General features: G+C 52.3%; 1 protein-coding gene across 4 annotated transcripts in view; it reads left to right on the top strand.

Annotated features, from left to right (window-relative positions):
- The window catches only part of DHRSX (dehydrogenase/reductase X-linked), a 230,868-nt gene that overhangs the window by 35,552 nt on the left and 170,500 nt on the right, over nt 1–24,816 (top strand). For all 4 annotated transcript variants that reach the window (XR_007132866.1, XR_007132865.1, XM_047765372.1 and 1 more), the window contains exons 2-3: nt 1,192–1,299; nt 12,257–12,325. Coding sequence is in view for 2 of the 4 variants with exons in the window: in XM_047765372.1 (XP_047621328.1) it covers nt 1,192–1,299; nt 12,257–12,325 (177 nt within the window). In the remaining 2 variants the exon portion in view is untranslated. The remainder of the gene's footprint in view (nt 1–1,191; nt 1,300–12,256; nt 12,326–24,816) is intronic.

Genomic DNA, 24,816 nt, shown 5'->3' with positions numbered 1-24,816 from the left:
CAGCTGGAATTTGTGGTCTCTGGGGTGGTGGTCATTCTGCCTGGCGGGATGTCACACCTCGTGCGGGTTTTGATCTGCGTCTCTCTGATGATGCGCAATGGGGCATCTCTTCCCACAGATGAGGCTGCTTTTATCACAGCACTTGCAGAAAGGTAGCAGGTTGGGGCCACATGTTTGAGAGAAACTCTGGAAAGGAAGCAGGCTTCCTCTGTCATGAGACAGGGGGGAGTCTTGTCACAGCCTGGGACCCCCAGCCTGGGTGGGAAGCAGAGACCTGCCAGAGACGTAACTGGTTCCCAGCTGCATCCTGACATCCTGCGGGCCCCTGAGCCTTTGAGAATTGTATTCTATCACACTGGGGTTGTTTGCTTGAGGCGGGGAAGGTCTGCAGGATGTGAAACACGGCACACCTCACAGGATCACCCTCCAAAAGTTACAGAAGCGGGGGGTTCCCATCGTGGTTCACCGGTAATGAACCTGACTAGGATCCATGAGGAGGCGGGTTCCATCCCTGGCCTCGCTCAGTGGGTGAAGGATCTGGCGTTGCCATGAGCTGTGGTGTAGGTCTCAGATGCGGCTCGCATCCCCCCCACTGCTGTGTCTGTGGTGTAGGCTGGAAGCTCCAGTTCTGATTCGACCCCTAGCCTGGGAACCTCCTTATGCCACAGGTGCAGCCCTAAAATGACAAAAAAATTGCCCAGCATCCATCATATGCAATTTTCTGCTATAATCGGGAAAGAAAGTGTACAGAGGTGAAAACTTACACTTTAAAACACCGTCTTTATTGAGTGAAGCCCCTCTCCCCCCAAAAAAATTAAAAACAAAAATCAGGACTTGGGGAGAAAATCACCTAATCCGGGTGGGTTAATCCAGGACACGCCCCCCCCCTCCCCCGCAGCTGGAAATTCTCCCTAAGGAGGCCTTTGTGCAAATCCCTTTGGAAGCATCCTTCCTGCGCAGGTGTCAGTGGGGGATGAGCAGGGACCTGTCGCAGGCGGTCATTCCTCAGGGCGGAGCCACGATGTTCCATTTGCCCCTTGAGAGCCTGGAGGACATGGAGGTGCTCGGAACCACAGCTGCGGGACCCCGGCTCCCGGGGGCGCCGCGCCCTCCCCCGCGACGCCCGTCATTCTCACCCACGTGTCCTCTGCCGCTAAACCTTACCCGGCTGTCTCTTTGCTTCTTCCGCAGTTTTCCCGCCACAACCCGGGCGCGTTGCCATAGTGACCGGAGGGACGGAGGGCATCGGCTTTGCCACCGCGAAACATCTGGCGAGACTGGGCATGCACGTGATCATAGGTGATGACTGACTGCCATGCGCCCTGCGTGTTGTCATTTTTAATTTTCTTTCTTGATTGTTTGTTTTTTATTCTCTCTTTTAAAACTATGGTGTTTTATTATTTTTTTAAGAGTGTAATTGTTTTACAATGTTGTGCCAAGTTCTGCTGTACAGCAAAGGGACCCAGGCATACACAGACATACGTTCTTTTTCTCACATTCTCGTCCATCCTGGTCTATCCCGAGAGACTGGACAGAGTTCCCTGGGCTGCCCAGCAGGGCGTCATGGCTGGTCCATTCTCAGGGTCAGAGTCTGCATCAAGGAACCCCAAACTCCCGGTCCATCCCTCTCCTTCCCTCCCCCTGGGCGACCACAAGTCTGGTCTCCATGCCTGTGAGTCTGTTTAGGTTTTGTAGATGGGTTCACTTGTACCATATATTAGATTGCACCTAAAAACGATCTCATGATATTTGTCTTTCTCTTTCTGACTTATTTCACGTAGCATGAGAACCTCTAGGTCCATCCGTGCTGCTGCAAATGGCATTATTTCATTCTTATTTTATGGCTGAGTAATATTCCATTGTATATGTGTGCCATGTCTTTGTTTGATTGTTTGAAGTATAGCTGATATACAAGGTTGTGTCAGTTTCTGCCGTACAGCAAAGTGAGACGGTCAGACGGAGGCATACACATTCCCTTTCTTAACGATCTTCCATCCTGGTCCTTCCCAAGAGACCGGATAGAGTTCCCTGTGCTGCACAGCAGGACCTCATGGCTCATCCATTCTCCATGTCCTAGTTTGCTTCTGCGAACCCCAAGCTCCCCGTGCAGCCCCCTCCCTCTCCCTCCCCCTTGGCAGCCCCACGTCTGGTCTCCGTGTCTGTGAGTCTGTTTCTGTTCTGTGCATGGTTCGTCTGTGCCCTGTTTTAGATTCCACCCAGACCTGCTCTCCTGTGGTGTGTGTCTCTCTCTGTCTGCCTCTGAGTTTTAGAGGAAGTGGGGGACCCAGGTACCGAAGGGATGATGTGCTTTCAGATCCGACAGGTGCACAAGACATGAGGGGATCCTCAAAAGCTGAAAAAGGCAGGACCCATGATCATCGGTTCTGGGCAGAAGTTGAGCTTCTGCTTGAATATGGATGGCATTTTTTTTTTTTTTTTCCCTGTGTGAATCAGTGCAATCCACAATGATAAGTACGAAATAGCTTTTGCCAGAGCTGTCGTGACACCTGTGTGACAAACTGGGCAGATTAAACAGCAGAAATTTATCTCCCCCGGTCCTGGAGGCTGGAGTCTGAGCCCCGGGGGCGGGCAGGGCAGGGCGGGTCCCTCCCGAGGCCTCTCTCTCCTGGGCGTGTGGACAGCCGGGTCCTCACAGGGCCGTCCCCCTGGGTGTGTCTGAGTCCCGACCTCGTCTTCTTCTGAGGACCCCCGTCCTGGGGGATCAGGACCCCCACCCCCCGTGACCTCATTTCTTAGCTCCTTCCCCTCTTGAAAGTCCTTTCGCCAAACACAGCCGCACTCCGAGGTTCTGGGGGGTCAGGGCTTCAGCTATGACTTGGGCGTGTCATCATGACCCCGTGATGGAATCCAGCAGCTTCTGCAGCTGTAACCTGTACACACGCTCTTATTTTTTCTTCTTCCTTTTCAAAATGTCTTTCTTTTTATATTAGTGATTTTTATTTATTTTTTTTTCCCGTTATAGTTAGTTGGTTTAGTTTCTTTTTGGAAATGTCTAACAGCTCTGCTGTACGGTACAGAGAACGGTGTCTAGTCCCTTGGGACGGAATGTGATGGAGTCACTGTCAGAAGAGGAATGTATGTGTATATATGTGCATAACTGGGTCACTTTGCTCAACAGCAGAAGCTGCCAGAACATTGCAAATCAACTGTAATTTAAAAATTTTTTTAAAGTAATTTAAAAAAGGAGAAAATTTTTTTTCTTTTCTTTTTTCTTTTTATTTCTTTATATATATATATATGTATATATGTATATATGTATATATATATATTTCTACTGCACAGCATGGTGACCCAGTTACACATACATGAATACATTCTTTTTTCTCCCGTGATCAGGCTCCGTCCTAAGTGACCAGACAGAGCTGCCAGTGCAACACAGCAGCATCCCATTTGTCCTCCATCCCGATGGCAATAGTCTGCATCTCTTTAGTCCAAGCTCCCCGTCCCTTCCATTCCCCCTTGGCAACCACAAGTCTGTTCTCCAAGTCCATGATTTTCTTTTCGGTGGAAAGGTTCCTTTGTGCCATCTATTAGATTCTAGATATAAGTGATATCATATGGTATTTGTCTTTCTCTTTCTGACTGACTTCACTCCATATGAGGGATCTAGTTCCTTCCATGTTGCGGCAAATGGCATGATTTCATTCTTTTTTATGGCCGAGTAGTATTCCGTTGTGTGTATAGACCACATCTTCCTGATCCAATCATCTGTCAGTGGACGTTTGGGTTGATGCCATGTCTTGGTTATTGTGAAAAGGAGAAAGTTTTTAAGGGCTAATTTCGATCCTGAAATCCTCTCTGAAAATGAAGGAAGTTCCTTCTGCTGGGAAAGTAAAGACAGTTCCAGTGCATCCATTTGACTTCTGTGAATATTCCCATCCAGTTCGAGGCAGAAGTTTGAATCAGCTGGCAAAAATGATATGGAGACATTAGCTTTGAACAAAAGCCATGACATTTCTTAGGTCCCTCTTGACGTCATCTGGATTTATTAATCCCTTTTATGATGTCTTCTTTGTTTTGTTTTGTTTTTTTTGGCTGCACCCACAGCACGTGGAAGGTCCTGGGCAGAGACCAAACCTTGGGAAGGTAGGATGAGGTCTAACTGAGAAGGTGGAATGATGACTAGTGGGAAGGTAGGAGGAGGACGAGTGGGAAGGTAGGAGGAGGACTAGTTGGGAAGGCAGGATGAGGACTGGTTGGGAAGATAGGTTGAGGACTAGTTGGGAAGGAAGGATGAGGACGAGTGGGAAGGTAGGATGAGGACGAGTTGGGAAGGTAGAATGAGGGTGAGTGAGCAGGTCAGGAGGAGGACTAATTGGGAAGGTAGTGTGAGTGCGAAGGTCAGGACTATTGGGACGCTTAGGAGGAGGACTAGTTGGAAGATAGGAGGATTAGTGCGAAGTTTAGGAGAAGGTCTAGTGGGAAGATTAAGAGGAGGATTAGTTGGAGGGTAGGAGAGGACTAGTTCGAAGGTAGGAGAGGACTAGTCGGAAAGTAGGATGAGGACTAGTTGGCACGTAGGATGAGGACGAGTGGGAAGGTAGGGGGAGGACAAGTTGGTAAGTGGGAGGAGGACTAGTTGGGAAGTGGGAGGAGGACTAGTTGGGAAGGTAGGATGAGGATGAGTGGGAAGGTAGGAGGAGGACTAGTTGGGAAGTGGGAGGAGGACTAGTTGGGAAGGTAGGAGGAGGACTAGTTGGGAAGGTAGGAGGAGGATGAGTGGGAAGGTAGGAGGGGGACTAGTTGGGAAGCTCAGGAGGAGGACTAGTTGGGAAGTGGGAGGAAGACTAGTTGGGAAGTGGGAGGAGGACTAGTTGGGAAGGTAGGAGGAGGACTAGTTGGGAAGGTAGGAGGAGGACTAGTTGGGAAGTGGGAGGAGGACTAGTTGGGAAGGTAGGAGGAGGACTAGTTGGGAAGGTAGGAGGAGGATGAGTGGGAAGATAGGAGGAGGACTAGTTGGGAAGCTCAGGAGGAGGACTAGTTGGGAAGGTAGGAGGAGGACTAGTTGGGAAGGTAGGAGGAAGATGAGTGGGAAGGTAGGAGGGGGACTAGTTGGGAAGGTAGGAGGAGGACTAGTTGAGAAGTGGGAGGAGGACTAGTTGGGAAGGTAGGATGAAGATGAGTGGGAAGGTAGGAGGAGGACTAGTTGGAAGGTAGGAGGAGGACTAGTTGGGAAGTGGGAGGAGGACTAGTTGGGAAGGTAGGAGGAGGACTAGTTGGGAAGTGGGAGGAGGACTAGTTGGGAAGGTAGGAGGAGGACTAGTTGGGAAGGTAGGAGGAGGACGAGTGGGAAGGTAGGAGGAGGACTGGTGGGCAGGGCAGGAGCTGAACCTGAGTGAGAAGCGTGTCCCGCCCACACCCGCTGTGCGCATGTGCGCGCAAGCCTGCAGCGCCCACGCATCGGAGGTCGGATGCATCCCTGCTGTCACCGCCTGTAAGCGACGTTTGCCGAGTGTCAGGACCCGTCCCCGTCAGCGGGTTCTTCTCTTGATAAAACTGAGTTAGCCCCACATCCTTGCCCACCTGTGTCTTCTTCCCCCTGAGCTTCTGCTGTCCTTGCTTTAAGTTTCTCTGTGGGTCCCACACCGTCCCCGCCCATCAGTCCCCCAGGGACTCTTACCACCTCCTTGTGTCTTTGAGGGGGTAATTGGATGTATCCCGAGGGGGCGATTTTTCGTTTTACGTGGCGGGAGAGACAAGGTCACTTCATAAAACACTCTCGTTGACTCGGTGCGCTTTTACAGGAAACGCAGACGCTGAGCTGCGTACCACCAGTTCCTCATTTCTCCCTCCCGAAGCGGTGCCTGTGTAAAGAATATCCAGTTGCTTGCTGAAGAGGTGAGGTGATGGTCTGGGCTCGCGTCTAGCCTGTTAGTATTGCTGAGGAGGCGGCATTTCTTCACTTGCCCATCTGTTCCGCACGTCCGAGTTCTCACTGTGTCCAAACACGCCTTTGGTGGAGGGTCCCTCTTGTCTTCTTACTTCTGCTTTCGTTTGATTTTTTAAATGTTAAAAACATCTTAAGTTTATTTTTTATTAATGTGTATGTTTAAGTTGAAATTTTTAATGTCACCGTTTTTAAGTAGAATCTTTTGTCTTCCTGGGCATTTGCCTTGCCGTGCCGTGTCTTTTTTCTTAATTCCTTCATGATGACCCGGGCTCCCTCGCGAGCGGGAACGTAGCCATGGTCCGGCTTGGATTTGCGCCCATCCAATTGATTTTTCTTTCCTTAGGTAGAGTTTTACTGACGTCGCGTGGGTGTACAAGGCTGTGCTCCTTTTTGCTGCACAGCCAGGGGGTTCAGGTCCACACGTCCACACAGCCGTTCTCTTGCAGATTCTTTTCCCACACGGATGCGTGCAGACTCTTGGATTGAGTTCTCTGTGCTGCACAGCGGGTCCCCGTTGGCCAGTCCTTCTACAGACCTCCGTGTGCCTTATTATAATGACGACTTTTGATTCAAGGGGCATTGATTTACAGTGTCGTGAACCTTTGCATTATGTTTGACTGCAAGTGATGGGCCAGATGAGGTCCCAGGTCCCTCGTTTTCTCACTGTCATTTGGGTTCCACAACTTTTTTTTTTTTTTAAACAAGTGGAAGTGTTGTGCTGAATTCTTTTCTCCCGCAAAATGGCTTAGTTATATGCGCATATACATTGGTTTTTTAAAATAATTTTTAAATTAGAGTTGATGTACAGGGTTGTGCCCATGTCTGCTGTATGGCGCAGTGGCGCAGTCGTACATACGCACACCTTCTTTTCCTCATATTCTCTTCCATCCTGGTCCATCCCAAGAGGCTGGACAGAGTTCCCTGTGCTGCACAGCAGGACCTCATGGCTGATCCATTCTCAGTGTCCTAGTTGGCATCTACGGACCCCAAAGTCCCCGTCCAGCCCACTCCCTCCCCCTCCCCCCTTGGCAACCACACGTCTGTGAGTCTGTTTCTGTTCTGTACACTGGTTCATTGGTGGCCTATTTTATTTTTTATTTTTATTTCATTTTGTCTTTTTGTCTTTTTAGGCCCACCCCCGTGGCATATGGATGTCCCCAGGCTTGGGGTCCAATCGGAGCTGTAGCCGCCAGCCTACGCCACAGCCACAGCCACGCTGGATCCTTAACCCACTGAGCGAGGCCAGGGATGGAACCCACGTCCTCATGGATGCTAGTCGGGTTCCTTAACTGCTGAGCCGTGACGGGAGCTCCCCTTTGTGTCCTGTTTTCGATTCCACATGCGAGTGATCTCATATGGTGCTGGTCACAAGGGGAAGCGCTCTTGCCTCTTGCACATCTTTGATGGCTCGTGGGGAGGGCCCAGTCTTTAGGGAGGGGTCTTGATGAGGGAGGCAGCACTTCTCAAGCGGCTTGGAGCCCCTGAAACTTGTGCTTCGATGGGGAGGGCACGAGACAGGTTTTAACCACCCACGCCCCGCCGTGCAAAGGATGCCCGGACGGGAGACCCTCTGGGTGTGTGCTACATCCCTGGGGTCGGGAGTCCCATGTGCCTTCAGCACCGCAAGGCGCTGCTGAAGCTGACCCTTGCCCCCCAGGGCCCGTCCATCCCCCCAACCCAGCCCGACTGCCTCAGGATGAACACTGAGCTGCCCGTCGGGGCCGCTGCCAGCCGTGCCCAGTTTGCCCTGCGTCCCCCGCCTCAGCCCCAAGCCCACCGGCCTCCTCTGGCCACTTGCATCTGTTTTAGGAACATGGGGTTTCTTTCTTACTTCATGTGAGCCTCTGCGGTGCCAGCCCTTGATGCCAGGATGTTCAAATGCCAGGGGGCAGCCTGGCCGCGCATGGCAGTTTAACGTTGAAAAGTTTTACCTACAGGTGTTCCCCCTGTGGGTCGTCTGCTTAAGAACCTGACGTAGTGTCTGTGAGGATGCCGCTGCCTCCCTGACCTCGCTCAGTGGGTTAAGGATCCGGCGTTGCCATGCGATGTGGTGTAGATTGCAGATGTCGTTCGGGTTCCGCGTTGCTGTGGCTGTGGTGTAGACCTGCAGCTACAGCTCTGATTCGACCTTGAGCCTGGGAACGTCCATGGGCCACCGGTGCGGCCCTAAAAAGAAAGACATTGCGTACACGAGCTCCTACGGGTCCGTGGCCCCGCGCACGTGTGCACGGTGTTGTGGCCTTTGATCCCCAGAGCGAACGGATGGACGGAAGCCGTGCCCCTCTCGCCGCCCTGCCCCGGGCAGGTGAGAGCGGCCGTCCGAGCCGGCGCCCGAGGACAGCGTCGTGTTTCTGTCCTCAAGGAGCCGCAGGTGAACGTCTCCGAGGTAGTGACAGGGTTGTGTTCTTTTCTAGTCCCGCCTCGGGAGGGCCTGGGCCGATTTATTTTCTGTGTTTCTGGCTGGAGCCCAAGGCGTGGCCGAGTCACCCCCCCCCCATCACCGCTTCTGCTGTCTGTTTATTTTGAACGCGCAGCTGAAACACTGTTTTTTTGGTTTTTCTTGTTTTTTTGTTTTTTTTTTTTGGCAAGGGCATGGCTTACATCCACGACACCGCATGTAACACAGACCAAAAGGGTCAGGAGAGCCCTGGTCAGCATGCAAGTGAGGCCTCCGTAAGCAGCACATGCAGGAATGCCGGGGCGGCTCTGGAGTCTGCTTGCAAGGAGACGTCCCTCGAGATGGTTTGATCCCAGACAGCAGGCGTCTTGCCGGGACAGCTCGGATCTGCCTCTCCCAGGGCCCTCTGCGGGTGGCCTCATGTCACCTGTCCGTCCCTGGGGCATCAACGCGTCACACCCACACCTGTGTGCCCTGGTGACAGCTCCGATCTCCCTCTGTGTGAGCTCTCCTGTGACCCACGCCGCAGTGTTTCAGGGGTGGCTGACGCTGCTCCAGGCTAAGGTCTTTTTTTTTTTTTTTTCCCTTTATTCTTTTTTTTGTTTGTTTCCCTCTTTGAGGGCCGCATCTGCAGCATATGGAAGCCACGGCCACAGCAACACCAGATCTGAGCCACGTCTGCCACCTACAGCACAGTTCACAGCAATGCTGGATCCTTAACCCACGGAGCGAGGCCGGGGATCGAACCCACATCCTCCCAGAGACCACGTTGGATTCTTAACCCGCTGAGCCACAGTGGAAATGCTAATGTATAAGTTTTGAGGGGACACAATTTAATGCACAGCTCCAGTGAGTCAGACGTCAATCAAGAGTTCAGGCCCCAGCTTCGTGGAGGATTGCTCTGCCGAGGAATGCTCAGAACTTTGCAAAACGGCGAATCGAGTCCGTGACGAAAGTTGGCATTTGAAAGAAGCGTCAGGAGTTCCCGTCGTGGCACAGTGGAAATGAATCCGACTAGGAACCATGAGATTGTGGGTTCAATCCCTGGCCTCACTCAGTGGGTTAAGGATCCAGCTTTGCTGTAAGCTGTGGTGTAGGTCAAAGATGCGGCTCGGATCCTGCGTTGCTGTGGCTGTGGTTAGGCCGGCAGCTATAGCTCCGATTCGACCCCTAAGCTGGGAACTTCCATGTGCCACAAGTGTGGCCCTAAAAAGACAAAAAAAAAAAAAAAAAAAAGGGAGAACATCACACCCCACACTCCCACCAGGCCAGGCTCTCAGACTTCCCAGTGAGATCAAGCAGCGTGCATTTTTTTCTTTTTTTCTTTTAGGGCCTCACCTGCAGCATATGGAAGTTCCCAGCCTAAGGGTTGAGTCTGAGCCGCAGCTGCAGGTCTACCCCACAGCCGCAGCAGCGCAGGATCCAAGCCGCATCTTCCACTCACACCACAGCTCACGGCAACACTGGATCCTTAACCCATTGAGTGAGGCCAGGGATCAAGCCTATATCCTCATGGGGACTATGTTTCATTCTGAATCCACCGAGCCACAATAGGAAGGCCTAGGCTGGGTTCTTTTTTTTAGGGCTGTATCCACAGCACATGGAGGGTCCCAGGCTAGGGGTTGAATCGGAGCTGTTGCTGCTGCCAGCCTATGCTGGAGCCACAGCAACGGCAGATCTGAGGCGCGTCTGTGACCTACACCACAGCTCACAGCAACGCCAGGTCCTTAACCCACTGAGCAAGGCTGGGGATCGAACCCGTATCCTTATGGTGTTTTTTTCTTCTTTTTTTTTTTTAAGGCTGGGTTCTTAATGAGAGATCCTGCCTGGGCAGCAGGGTCTCCTCGGCTGCTCCCCGCCCCAGGCAGCAGCTCCCCCAGGCACCCTTACAATGAGGGCTGTTGGCTGGGAGACGTTTGGAAAAACAGCATCCCCGCCTTCCAAGCTCCAGCCTCATGATCAGCACAGTGTCACCTACTCAGACAGGAAAGAAACCGCATTCACTGTATTTCACCCCAGATTTCCTCCTCGTTATTTTCACCGTACACCCTCCCCAAGCACAAAACACCCGTCTCCATCCTTCTCAGCAAACATTCCCAGAATCAGACTTGCTGATTTGACAGGACCCCAGGTGCCGGATGAGAAACCTCGTGCTCACGGTGGAAATGCCCCGTGGTCACCTTACAGCCGGAGCCACCGAGGGGCGGAGGGGTCACTGGGACCGGACGTCTCTTAGGAAGTTCTGTGTCCAGCCTGACATTTCTGCTGACATTTTCCTGCTCACACTTTTCTTGGTATCCCTGTGGCCTTGGAATTGTGGAAAAGTAAAATGACAGGGCTTCCCTTGGTGGCTCAGCGGGTTAAGAAGCTGACATAGTGTCCTTGAGGATGTGGGTTCGATCCCTGGCCTCCATCCGTGGGTTAAGGATCTGGCGTTGCCATGAGCTGTGCTGTAGGTCCCAGGTGTGGCTTGGACTCCGCATTGCTGTGGCTGTGCTGTAGATCGGCAGCTGCAGCTCCAATTTGACCCCTAGCCCGGGAACTTCCATATGCTGCAGGTGCAGCTGTAAAAAGAAAAAAAGAAAGGGGGGGGGAAAAGGGAAAGTAAATGGCATTATTTTGTTCTTTTTCATGGCTGAGTAGTATTCCATTGTGTATATACACCACGTCTTCTTCATTGAATCATCTGTTGAGGGACATTTGGGTTGTTTCTACGTCTCGGCTATTGGGAATAGAGCTGCAATGAACATGCAGGTGCATGTGTCTCTTTTAAGGAAAGTTTTGTCTGGATACATATCCAAGAGTGGGGTGGCTGGGTCATATGGTAGTTCTATGTATGGTTTTCTAAGGAACCTCCATACTGTTCTCCATACTGGTTGTACCAGCTTCCATTCCCACCAACAGTGCAGGAGGGTTCCCTTTTCTTTACACCCTCTCCAGCATTTGTTATGAAGGATGGCCATTCTGACTGGTGTGAGGTGGCATCTCATGGTCGTTTTGGTTTGCATGTGTCTTAATACTCAGGGATGGTGAGCATTTTTTTTAATGCCATTTGCAGCAACATGGGTGGAACTAGAGACTCTCATCCTGAGTGAAGCAAGTCAGAAAGAGAAAGACAAATACCGTATGATGTCACTTATATCTAGAATCTAATACACAGCACAAAGGAACCTTTCCACAGAAAAGGAAATCGTGGGATGGACGGGAATCTGGGGTTCGTAGATGCAGACGCTTGCCTTTGGGATGGATTGGCAATGAGATCCTGCTGTGTAGCCCTGGGAACTCTGTCTACTCACTTGTGATGGAGCCTGATCATGGGAGGAAAGAGAATGTGTGCATGGACGTGTAACTGGGTCACCACGCTGCACAGTAGAAAAAAAAAATATATATTGAGGAAATTAAAAAAAAACCCAGGAAAGTAAAATGACAGAAAGAGACTCAGACGCTGCGTGGAAAACCGAACTTCTGGTTCCCAAAGAGGGAATACGGCGGGGGCGGGGATACACGGCATATGGGCTCTTCTGGGTACAAAAGTGAGGCGTCACAAGGGCCTGCCGTGCAGCACCGGGAACCCCCCTCGATGTCCTGCAATAAACGGTCTATACAGGGAAAGAATCGGAAAAGGAATGGCCGCGTGTGTGTGTGGATCACTGCCTTGCAGTGCTCCTGAGACCAGCACCTAACTTTGGTACCTCACCTCTGCTCCGATCAACCTAAAGAAAGGGAAGGTGTCCCAGCGTCCCATTTTTGGGGCCCTTCCAGGCCAAAGAAAGTGCGTCTTCCGTGGATACGTTGAATGTGCCCCGGTTGCTCTGATGGCCAAGTTCAAGGCCAGAACGAAGGGAGACAGTAACGCGTCTTAGGACCCCGCTCGGTGTCTCCAGAAAACATTGTTTCCCGTGGGGTTGCTTCCTCCCCCTGAATTGTATCTTTTCTTCTCCTTGCAGCCGGAAACAATGACAGCAAAGCCCGGGAAGCTGTGAGGAAGATCCGAGAGGAGACCCTGAATGACAAAGGTACTGCCCTGAGCCTGAGACCCATGGCTCGTCCGCCTGGTCTGAGCCCGTGTTCCCAGCGGGGCTGGGGACCCCGCCGTGGGCTCGGGGACACGGAAGCCGGAGGCAGCGCTGGGTGGAGCTGTCTCTCCTTCTCGGGGCTTTTCTTTGGGCGGTTCTGGTCCTCCCTCCCTGGAGCGCGGGAGAGGGCAGCAAGCATGCCACTCCCGTGACAGTACTGGAAGGCATTCCTCGTGATGCCGGGACCCAAGTTCATGCCTCCTGAATCTCCAGGGTCCTTTGAGGTCCATCCTGACTCAGGAACTGTGGAAGTGATACCTGCCGGCAGGTGCATGTACGGCTGGTGGCTTTCGCAAGGGAAGGTACACCCCACGGGGCTGTGTGGGGTCCCAGGGCGTTGAGTGGTGCCTGGTCATGCGTCCCCGGGGCCCCCTGTAGCTGTTCAAGCCCCTGAGAGCACGCACAGCCCTGACATCTTCCTCCATCCCAGTGCCCTCGGGCGCTTTCGGGGCCCCAGCCCGGTGCCTTATTTATCGAAGGAGATGCACGTCGATGTCTCCACCAGTGGAGCCAAGAGTGCGTTTTTGCCGTAACCTAGAAACAGGGGATCCCGTCTCATGGCTGGTGGCGATTCCTGAGGGACAGGTGGAAACTCCGGGTGGACGGCTCAGCCCCGGGAGCGTCCCAAAGCTTTGCAGCTTCGCCAGAGGCTGGGGAGGGTCCCCGATGGCTCCAGCGCCCTCGTGGCGGGATCTCCCTCCTCTTGCAGCACCAGGCAGCTCTGGCAGACGGGAGGCGTTCCCTGGAGGCGTTTTCTTCTCTGTCTCACCTGCTCTGGGGCAGAAAGGATCCATTGTTGTGACGGCCCGTCATGAACCGCCTCCTCATCCCCGTCATGAACCGCCTCCTCGTCCCCAGTTCGCACTGGGTTCTGGGCGCCTCTTTCTCCAACTGATTTCCACCCAGTGTGTGTTTCCCACCTCTGCAGCTTCAGTAGCACCCTGGGCGGTGGCGGGGTGAGGTTGTGTCTGCGATGCTGCCTCCTTTTCCCCTGCAAGATATGGTCGGGGAGGGAAGCCCAGAGGCGCTGAACGCAGGTCGCCAAACGACTCTCCAGGAATCTGGCACCGGTCACACGTGGACCCCTGTCCTTGTCCCGGCTTATGTGTTTCCACGCCGAGCTGTTCACCTGGGTGATGGTTCAGCCACTGGGGGAGGCCGTGTGGCCCGAGCAGACTGGCAAGGATTCCCCTGTGACGGGGGATGCAGGTGGCTCGCCGCCCTCCGTCTTGGGGCTCCGGGTAGGGGCAGTTCTCCGCCTGTGCCTGCGTGTCCTGAGCTGCCCTCCTTACCTGAAGTCATATCCCAGGATGGCGCGGGTTGCAGCTCGGAGGCGATTTAGCCCTTTTTGTTTTTCAGCCTCACGTTGGCCTCGGTGCTCAGCCCCGGGACTGCCGAGAAGCCCGGGCGTGCACGGGGCAGGCTGGGGGCTTTCAGGGACACTCCTTCCTGGATCATTTGCCTAATCTCCGTCCCAGGCGTGGGCCTGTGCCCGTCGCACACCTGCCCGGACTCATCCTTGGAATCTTGCTGTTTCAAGTACTTGATTTTTTTTTTAATTTTTGCTGGTATAGAGTTGATTTACAGGGTTGTATGAGTTTCGGGTATAGAGCAAAGTCCATCCGCCGTACATCTCCGTACATCCGTGTATCTGTTCTCTTTGCCCGTAGAGGTTATTACAGAACCTTGAGGGGAGTTCCCCATGTTCCACAGGAGGCCCTTGTTACTTGTGGCGTGTGTGTGTGCTAATCCCAGCCTCTCAACTTAGCCCTCTCCTCTGTGGCTTCCCCTTTGGTAACCATACGTTTTGTTGCAAAATCTGTGAGTTTGTTTCTGTTTTGTCAATGCGCTCTTTCCAATCATTTTTAAATGAGATTCCACCTAAAGTAACATCCTATGGTATTTGTTTTTCTCTTTCTGACTGACTTAGTAGGAGAATCTCCAGGTCCATCCAGGTTGCTGCAGGTGGCATGATTGCACTCTTTTTCATGGCTGCGTAGTATTCCACTGTCTATGTGCATCTCATCTTCATTCGTTATCCATTTCTCTGTCGATGGACATTTAGGTTATTTCAAGGTCTTGGCTATTGTGAATCGTACTGCTGTGAACATAGGGGTGCAGGTGTCTTTTCAAATTATGGGTTTTTCCAGATAGATGCCCAGGCGTGGAATGGCTGGGTCTCACGGGACTTCTGCTTTTCGTTTTTTAAGGAATGTCTCTACCGTTCTCCAGTACCGTATCCGGTACCTAATTGATGGTGCCTTTTCATGCCCCTACGTTGGCGCCGTCGTGAGGGGTCCGCGTGACAGCCCCGCACGGCAGGCGTTTCCTAAAGATGCCGCCTTCGCGCGGGCTTCCCATCGTGGGTTTTCCAGGAGGGGCTTTCACGGGAAGCTCTCCCTGTAGAAGAACCCTTCCTGTTTGGGGCCAGTTCTGTGGCTCATCCACTTGGCAAATCAAACATGAGACGATGTCCAGATTCCTCTGGGGAAACAAGTCCCAAAAAGCCCTGTCACATGGGACCCGGTCTTTTTCTGTCTCCAGGGCTGGGTTGAGGACTGACCGGTTGGTATTTGGCTCACCTGGCAGGTAAGGCCAACCTGTTTGTCTCTCTCTATTTTTTTAATTATTATTATTTTAAAAAGTGGCTACACTTTACTTTTTAGTGCAGTTTTACGTTGACGGACAACTGAGGACAGCATGCAGGGGCTGTCCGTGCACCTGCACCTGGTATTTGCCAGTATAGCACCATCTCGCAGGCGCCCGCCACATCTGTTCGAACCAACGAACCCATCTGCGCACGGAATTAAGGACGATGCAGAGTTTCCACCAGGGTTCGCGCTTGGCGTCATACCTGCTGTGGGTTCAGACCCTGGCGTAATGACCTGTATCCATCAGGAGAGTGTCCTACAGTTATTTCTTCAGCCCTAAGCCCCCCTGTGCTCTGCTTATTCCTCCGTCACCCCTCCCCCTCCCAACCCCCTGGCCACCTCGGATGCGTTTCCTGTCTCCACTGTTGTGCCTTTTCCAGAACATCCTAGCGCTGGAATCCCTCTGTCTTTTCAGCCGGGCTTCTTTCACGACGTCACAGGCATTTAAGGCCTCTCCCTGCCCCCTGCCCTGTCTTTCCATGGCGTGAGAGGTCATTTTTTTTTAGTTCGGAACACTTATTTTTATGTAGGACAAAATTCCCGCTCTAATGGAAATTTATTTTATTATTTCATATATATATATTGGCTTTGGAGTGCTGCACCTGTGACACAGCACCTGCAGTCCACGGAAGTTCCCAGCCACAGCAATGCAGGATCCCTGCCGCATCTGCAACCTGCACCGCAGCCCACAGCAACGCCGCATCCTTCATCCACTGCACAAGGGCAGGGATCGCACCCACATCCTCATGGAGACCAGTCAGGTTCTTAACCCGCTGAGCCACAGTGGTGTACAGAGCTCGGTGGTAGGTGGGTGGGTTTGTGTGATTAAGCGCCCCGAGTTGCAGGGCACAGCGAGTGTAGTTTCTGAAAACTCCAGCCGTGAGGCTACCCCCAAAGGAGGGTCAGGGTAGTGGGAGGACGTTGGCGGAGGGAGGTCCGTGTGGACGGCCAGCGTCTTGGCAACTCCCCGCCTGGCTGGAGGGCAGACCGCTGTGAGAGCGGAAGCCCCTCTGAGCCTGTGTTCCACCTGGATGCTTGTTCTGCTCTCTGACAGTGTCCCTTCTTTCTAATCATCTGTAGGGGACCCTGCAAGGCTGTCCCACGCCCTGGCCAGCCGGAGCACCCGGGACTGGGCTTCAGAAGTGCCGGGGGCAGCCGATGGCTGGTGTCCTGTCAGCGGTTGTGCAGATCTGGCTCTTGGGACTCTTTCTCTTCCCACGGCCGTGAGGATGTGGCTTGTTTTACAACCTGATTCCCCAGGAGTGTGTGTGGTCACAGCAACTCGCGCGGTTGACCAGATGAGAGAGGATAGGCTGGTTCGAGGACACCAGAGATGGCCACGTCCTGGCCGCTCCCTGGGACCCTCTGTGGGTGACACGGGGCTCGGCCAGCAGGCAGGGGGTCCTCCTGGGACCCGCCTCGGCCCTGAAGAGACACCAAGCACAGCCCTGCCCGATGCGGGAAAACGTGTCCACAGCTGGCGTCCAGCTGCGCGTCACGCCCGCTTCCCCGGTCTCTCCAGCCTCTGCTCTGTGGGGACTGAGCATCAGGAGCGGTGGCTGGGGGGGAACGGGGGGCTGTGAGCTCTGCTTCTCACCTTCCGGAGCCCCAGGTGCCTTTAGACGGGACATGGCCAGGGAGCCGCCCGTGGGCACTTCTTCCATGTGTATGTTTTGGCCAACGTTGGGGTCATGGCCGCCCCGTGGGGAGAACGGGGTTCCGCCTGACCTGCCCCCCCAACCCCCCACCACTGGGCACGGGAGGGAGGGGCCGCTAGGACGAGGCTGCCACCAGCTCGGGTTGCCCTGAGCCCTGGACCGTGACCCTGGCCTCGTTTCCTACAACTAGAGATTCAAAAGCGTTATTACCCATTTCCCAGGGGATGCGGTGGTGGGGTCTTGGGTGTGTGGGGATGGGGGGCATTTGAGCAGATCTGGAGAGTTATGGAGCGTTCTGGGTTGGCCGAGGGTCCCTCACATGAGCGGTGGTGTAAGTCGCAGACACTGCTCGGATTCTGCGTTGCTGTTGCTGAGGTCTCACCTGCAGCAAAAAGACAAAAAAAAAAAAAAAAAAAAAGAAGAAGAAGAAGAAGAAAAGAAAGAATAATCACCCAAAAAACAATCACTCCTCTTTCATCCCACAAAAAAATCAGCAACGAATTGGCAGGCAGGCCCGGACACGAGAGAAAGGGAATAGCAGCCAGTAAACGTATGATGACATTTGAGCGAAAAGGGATTTATCCTTGGCTGGGCAAGCGACGCCATCTGACGCCACATTACAAAAGGACAGATGTCCCCTCCCGAAATAGAATGTGCCCAGAAGGATGCCAGTAGAATTGGAGACTAGACACAGGTCAGCAACAGGTTGCAGGAACGAAAGTGACAGCTCTCCACTGAAAGGCTGCTGCCTGGAGCGAGCTTCCTAAATGTGCTTCCCAAACGTCCCAGGCTCGTTCAGACCCTGACTCCCCACCCTGCTCGCCGCCTGTTTTTGCAAATAAAGTTTTATTGAAACAGAGCCCCACCCATTCATTCATGTACCTTCCGTGGCCGTGGTCACCTGAGGTCACCAGAGGGAAGAATTGGAAGAGACGCTCCATGGCCCTCAAAGCGGGAAACATTGACTCCCTGGCGCTTTGGGCAGAACATTTGCCAGGCCTCCCTCTGTGCCATTCCAAAGGACCACGGCCACCGAGCTGACTTTCCTTTGTTTCTTTCCGGGGCTGCACCTGCGGCACATGGAGGTTCCCAGGCTAGGGGTCGAGTCAGAGCTGCAGCTGCCGGTCTACACCACAGCCACCACAACACCAGATCCGAGCCATGTCTACAACTTGCACCGCAGCTCATGGCAACCCCAGATCCTTAACCTGCTCAGCGAGGCCAGGGACTCCCCAAGCTTACTTTGTCCGTGAATGACCCTCTTCTTCCCAAAGGCACACCTTCCAAAGGAATGTTACAGACCAACCTGCTAACGGGGGACGCGTATCGTCTCGCTTAACTGGAGCTACTGAATAGACGTCCTGGTTAAAAAATACCACCCCCGCCCCCTGACACGGTTACATTTTCACTTTAAAAAAAACCAAAAAAACCCATTTCTCTAGTTTCCGTGGTGGCTCAGCAATGACAACCCAACTAGGATCCATGAGGATGCAGGTTCGATCCCTGTCCTCGCTCTGTGGGTCAAGGATCTGGCGTTGCTGTGAGCTGTGGTGTAGGTCACAGACGTGGCTCGGATCCGGCATTGCTGTGGCTGTGGCGTAGGGTGGCAGCTGCAGCTCCGATTTGACCCCTCGCCTGGGAACCTCCGTATGCTGCAGGTGCGGCCCTAAAAAGACAAAAATAAGTAAATAAATAAATAAACTAATAAATTAATAAAATCGCATTTGTCTCAGAAGATAATAGTAAACCGTTTGGGGCCATTCCCTATCCATTGATTAATACACTTCTAAAGACATTATTTTTGTAGCAGCTGCCGAAAAGCAGGGATGGCTGTGTCTACACCAGAACCATGCATTGCATGGATAGCAGGTGAGTTTCCAGTCCTGAGCCTGGTTGATTGGTTCTGCCTGGTCCCCAGAGATGGGACGGATTCCGCAGCAAGGGGGACTGTGATTGATTGGTGATGTCTGCCTTGGTCCAGGGCAAGCGACGGTGGTGCATAGGCTACATTCTTGACCTCCTACCTCTCTCGCAGCTGCAGCAAACCATCCATCTTTGAAAGCAGTGGCCGCAGCCACCTGCCGGCACCATGGGGACGTTCCCAAACCTTAGTTCGGGCTGGCCCTGAGTGGCCGCTTGGCAGATCATTTATTTCCTTTTGTTTTTCCACCGTTTGCGTATGAAAACGTTCAAATATATAGCTAAGTTAAAAGAATTTTACAGTGACCACCCCTATGTCCGTGAGTAAGAGTCTCCCATAATATTTCATCCTTTTCCATTGGTTAGAAATGTATTCATTTATTAGTGCTCCCACTGTGCCACAGCGGGATTGGCAGTGCCTCGGGAGCCCCAGGACGTGGGTTTGATCCCCGGCCCGGCACCGTGGGTTAAGAATCTGGCATTGCCGCAGCTGTGGCTTAGTTCGAAGCTGTGGCGCGAATCTTGTACCTGCGCTGGGAGCTCCGTATGCCTTGGGGGGGGGGGGGCTAAAAAATCTATTCATTTATTTATCCCTTTATCCATCTGCTGAGCCATCATTTTGGCACCTTTCAAAGCCGATTCAAGACAATGGTAACTTCCCATTACCTAGTTCAGCCTGCATGTCCTTGACTAGGATTCCATCTATTTTTTATGATTCTTGTCTTTCTGAGTAACGTTTAAAGACAATAAAACACCAAACATTCAGTTTACGGTCACTGAATTTTGACCGAAGCATGGACCAGTGTAATCCAAACCATCCCCTCAACACACATGCTCCCTCCTGGTCTGTCTACACTCCAGATATCCTCATTATTCAGGTTTTTTTTTTTTTAACACAATGCATTACGTTGCCCCAGCCTCTGATCCCGTATCGGTGCAATAACACAATACGTACTGGCTTGTGTCAAGCTGCTTTTGTCACTTTTAAGATTCATCCATATTGATGTATGCATCCGTAATCCATTTTTGACAAATTAAAGTCATCCATTAAAAAAAAATCCGTCTAAAAATGGATTTATTTTTCCTTTTTAAATTAAAATTTTATTATAGTTGATCCATAGCGTTGTGCCAGTTTTTATATATATCCATTCCCTTTCTCATATTCTCTTCCATCCTGGTCTATCCCAGGAGCCTGGATAGAGGTCCCTGTGCTGCCCAGCAGGACCTCATGGCTCATCCATTCTCAACGTCCTAGTTTGCATCTACGAACCCCAACCTCCTCGTCCAGCCCCCTCCCTCCCCTTCCCCCGTGGCAACCCCAAGGCTGTTCTGTGTCTGTGAATCTGTCTCTGTTCTGCAGATAAGCTCGTTTGTGCCCTGTTTTAGATTCCATGTAGAAGTGATCTCATATGGTATTTGTCCTCTCGTGATTTTTTTAAAAAGGCAGCTAAGTTTGGTTCTTGCCCGTGTGGCATTTACGCTGTAGCTGGAGACGAAAATTTGTTAAGGAACAGTGCGCACTCCCGAGTTGGCAGAGTGACGATGAAGCCTGTAAGGCAGAGTCCTTGGAGCAGCCGTTGTCAAATCCTTTTTGTCACCTCCCACGATGCTCGGTTCCCTGCCTTCCCGTCCTCCCGTCCTCCCGTGTAGTTTCCTCTTCTTCCCTGCCCGCTTCACGCCCCTCCCTGTGGGTGTCGTCCTGGCATTGCGCAGGACACACCTACCCCTGGACATGGCATCCACCTCCTTGGTGAGGGCTCTCCCCGCTATGGGGTCCGCCAGAACTCCCGCCAGCTAGACCTCTCTACCTGCCCAGCACGGTCAGGGCTGGACGTGGCATCTTTTTCTCCTCATTCCATCAGAGGCTTGATCCCCTCCCAGCGGTAGGCTAGATGCTGCGGTTTCCCTGATGGGTTTTTCTACCTCATCAATCCTCTTTCCGTCTCCAGCCGGTAACTGAGCACCGCGTCTACCTCCTAAACATTGCTCTAAGATGCTCATTCCTTCTTCTGAGTTGCTGTTACCCTTCCATCTGTTTGCTCCCTGGTCTCTAATGCATCCTCCTGGCTGCCTCCCCTTTCTGGACCACGCACACTATTGCGTCCCCTGCGGACACCCTTGTGGGTGGAGTCCCCTCCGTACCTCCCCCCACTAGGTCTAGACATGTATGGCGGTCACATCTCCTCCTCTGGGGCCCCTCACCCCAGGCGTCTTAGCATCCACAGCCGATCCCGAGGAAGCCGTCTTGAGGTCGCGCCTCCTGCTTCCTGCCTTCCCCTCCTCTCCTTCATTGGCCCTACCTGTTGTGCTCTGTTTAACCCTGTGACCAATGTCCTGGTCCTCTGCAGGGTCCCTGGCACATCGCGGGTGCATTAAAAAGTGCCCGCCAGAGGAACACAGTGTTGGCCAATGTCGTGTAGCCTGTGGCATCTCGGTGAATGGCAGCTGTTATGGAAACGGGGGTGCCAGTGGTGGTGGTGCTGCTGATGGTGGTGTAGATGGTGACGGGGGTAGTAGTGGTGGTGATAATGACCACAGGGGTGGCGGTGACAGTGATGACGGAGGTGAGGCTGGCGGGGGTGATGGTGGTGGTGGTGATGGCAGTGATGATGGAGACGATGCTGGCACCCGCGGTGACGGTGAGGACGTTGCTGCTGCTGCTGCTGCTGATGCTACGGATGATGGTGATGACCCTGGTGGTGGTGGTGACCATAGAATGACGGTGGAGATGGTGGTGGTGGCGGTGGTGACGATGATGCTGCTGCAGCTGCTGATGCTACTGTTGAGGTGATGGCGCGGATACTGGCGATGATGGTGGTGCTGACGCCGATGGTGGCGATGCTGCTGCCGCTGACGGTGGTGCTGATGCTGATGGGGATGCTGCTGATGCTGATGCTGATGGTGGTGCTGATGGGGATGGTGCTGATGCTGGTGATGGGGATGCTGATGATGCTGGTGGTGGTGAAGATGGTGGTGCTGATGCTGATGGTGATGCTGATGATGCTGATGATGCTGATAGTAATGGTGATGATGGTGCTGATGCTGCTGATGGTGATGAAGATGGTGGTGCTGATGGGGATGGTGCTGATGCTGGTGATGGGGATGCTGATGATGCTGGTGGTGGTGAAGATGGTGGTGCTGATGCTGATGGGGATGCTGCTGATGCTGCTGCTGCTGCTGCTGATAGTGATGCTGATGATGGTGCTGATGGGGATGCTGCTGATGCTGGTGATGGTGATGCTGATGATGCTGGTGGTGGTGAAGATGGTGGTGCTGATGCTGATGGTGATGCTGATGATGCTGATGGAGGTGCTCAGGCAGATGGTGATGCTGCTGCTGCTGATAGTGATGCTGATGGTGATGCTGATGATGGTGATGCTGATGATGCTGATGGTGGTGCTCAGGCGGATGGTGATGCTGCTGATGGTGATGCTGCTGCTGCTGCTCCTGCTGCTTCTGCTGACAGTGATACTGATGGTGGTGCTGCTGATGGTGATAGTAATGGTGATGACGGTGCTGATGCTGATGGTGATGCTGATGATGCTGATGGAGGTGCTCAGGCAGATGGTGATGCTGCTGATGGTGATGCTGCTGCTGCTGCTCCTGCTGCTTCTGCTGACAGTGATACTGATGGTGGTGCTGCTGATGGTGATAGTAATGGTGATGACGGTGCTGATGCTGATGGTGATGCTGATGATGCTGATGGAGGTGCTCAGGCAGATGGTGATGCTGCTGATGGTGATGATGCTTATGGTGATGGTGGTGATGCTGATGGTGCTGATGATGTTGATAGTAATGGTGATGATGGTGCTGATGCTGATGGTGGTGCTGCTGATGGTGATGGTGATGCTGCTGATAGTGATGCTGATGGTGGTGCTGATGCTGATGGTGATGCTGATGATGGGGATGCTGATGATGCTGATGGTGGTGCTCAGGCGGATGGTGATGCTGCTGCTGCTGCTCCTGCTGCTTCTGCTGACAGTGATGCTGATGGTGGTGCTGATGCTGATGATGCTGATGGTGGTGCTCAGGCAGATGGTGATGCTGCTGCTGCTGCTCCTGCTGCTTCTGCTGACAGTGATGCTGATGGTGGTGCTGATGCTGATGATGCTGATGGAGGTGCTCAGGCAGATGGTGATGCTGCTGCTGCTGATGGTGATGCTGATGATGCTGATGATGCTGATAATGCTGATAGTAATGGTGATGATGGTGCTGATGCTGCTGATGGTGATGAAGATGGTGGTGCTGATGCTGATGGTGGTGCTCAGGCAGATGGTGATGCTGCTGATGGTGATGATGCTGCTGCTGATGGGGATGCTGATGATGCTGATGCTGCTGATAGTGATGAAGATGGTGGTGCTGATGCTGATGATGGGGATGCTGCTGATGGTGCTGATGCTGACATGAGGATGGTGTTGCTGATAGAAATGGTGGTGATTCCCGCTCTCTTGTCTGCTCTGGTTATTATAACATTAAATCACAGAATTTTGGGGGCGATGCTCAGAGACGTTAATGGGCTCCCCAGGGATGCCCAGGGGGCTGCTGGTACAGTCGATCTCATTTGCGTCTGTCCTTCACAGTATCCGTTTCCGCTGTGGTCCAGGAAAGACTCATTAGTTCCAGGGCTTCACTGGGTCCTGTGACGGTTATCATATTTAATTTAAGATAATTGTCAGAAGGAACATCAGGAGAAACTAATTTGGACTGTCTGTTTCACCTTCGACACGGTATTTTTCTTAATCGTTGCGTCTTCTCTCCTGAGCTGAAATTTTGCAGCTTTGACGCAGGTGAAAGAACAGCCTTCTGCTTTGATACCACCAGGAGCGAATGAATTCATTTTGGTCTTCGTTCCATTTATACCGTTGTCCCTCAATAAGGAGGTTGCTGGTAAGAAATTTTATCTCACATCCCCTCTGTCGCTTTGCAGCCTTGCTTTTGCACAGAGCGTTGATCAGACGTATTCCTGGTCACCATGGTAGCTGGATATGTTTTGCGTGGGTTAATATACAATCTTTCAGGACAGCATAAAAGAAGAAACTGCTCTGCTACTTCTCAATTTTCTTTCTTTCTTTTTAAATTATGAAAGTATAGTTGATTTTTACAATGTTGTGTCAATTTCTGCTGTACAGCATAGTTACCCACGCACATATATATATATATATATATTTTTTTTTTCTTTTTCTTATATTATCTTTCATCATGTTCTGTCATAAGAGAGACTGGATAGAGTTCCCTGTGCTGGACAGCAGGACCTCATGGCTCATCCATTCTCAGTGTCATAGTTTGCATCTACCAACCCCAAACTCCCCGTCCATCCCGCTCTCGCCCCCTCCCCCTTGGCAACCCCACGTCTGTTCTCTGTGTTTGTGACTGTTTCTGTTTCATAAATAAGTTCATTTGTGCCATATTTTATTTTTTTATGTTGTTTTATTTTATTTTGTCTTTTTAGGGCGGCACCTGCAGCATACGGAGGTTCCCAGGCTAGGGGTTACATCAGAGCTGTAGCCTCTGGCCTACGCCCCAGCCAAAGCTGCACCAGATCTGAGCTGCATCTGTGACCTACACCACAGCTCATGGTAACACTGGATCCTTAACCCAACTGAGCGAGGTTGGGGATTGAACCTGTGTCCTCATGGATGCTAGTCAGATTTGTTTCTGCTGAGCCACGACGGGAGCTCCATTTGTGCCATGTTTTAGATTCCCCGTATAAGTGATAAAATACGGCATTTGTCTTTCTCTGACGTATTTCACTTAGTATGAGAATCTCTAGTTGCATCCATGTTGCTCATTTTTCCTATATTAGAACTTTCCGTTGTAACCGCATCTCTCCATGCTTCTTATGGCTGGAATTTGCAGCATATGAAATATGTATTTTGAAAGCCCTTTTCTCTGTGAAGTCAGTCGCATCCCTGATAACTTTTGCCTGTGGACACCTGGGCGCAGAGACAGGACACAGCCTCCCGGGAAATGTAAGTCAGAGGAAATCAATTTTCTCTCTGTTCTGTCCAGGAAGGACAATCGGAAGGTTGCAGAGGGATTAAGGACTGGGGCGGGTCGGGATCGCTTTTTTTTTTTTTTTCCCTCTCTCTTTTTTGAGTCCTATTTTGTCCAAATCTGACCCAATATGAATTCTGGTCATCAAGACCGCCTGTCAGAACTCCCTTCTCACCCCCCCATGGAAAGTGTGGGATGGGGAAAGAAG

This window comes from Phacochoerus africanus, chromosome X (assembly GCF_016906955.1).
Source record: "Phacochoerus africanus isolate WHEZ1 chromosome X, ROS_Pafr_v1, whole genome shotgun sequence".
In the NCBI taxonomy this organism is placed as follows: domain Eukaryota; kingdom Metazoa; phylum Chordata; class Mammalia; order Artiodactyla; family Suidae; genus Phacochoerus; species Phacochoerus africanus.
The sequence above is the reverse complement of the archived record's forward strand: the minus strand, read 5'-3'. Positions and strand labels throughout refer to the sequence as shown.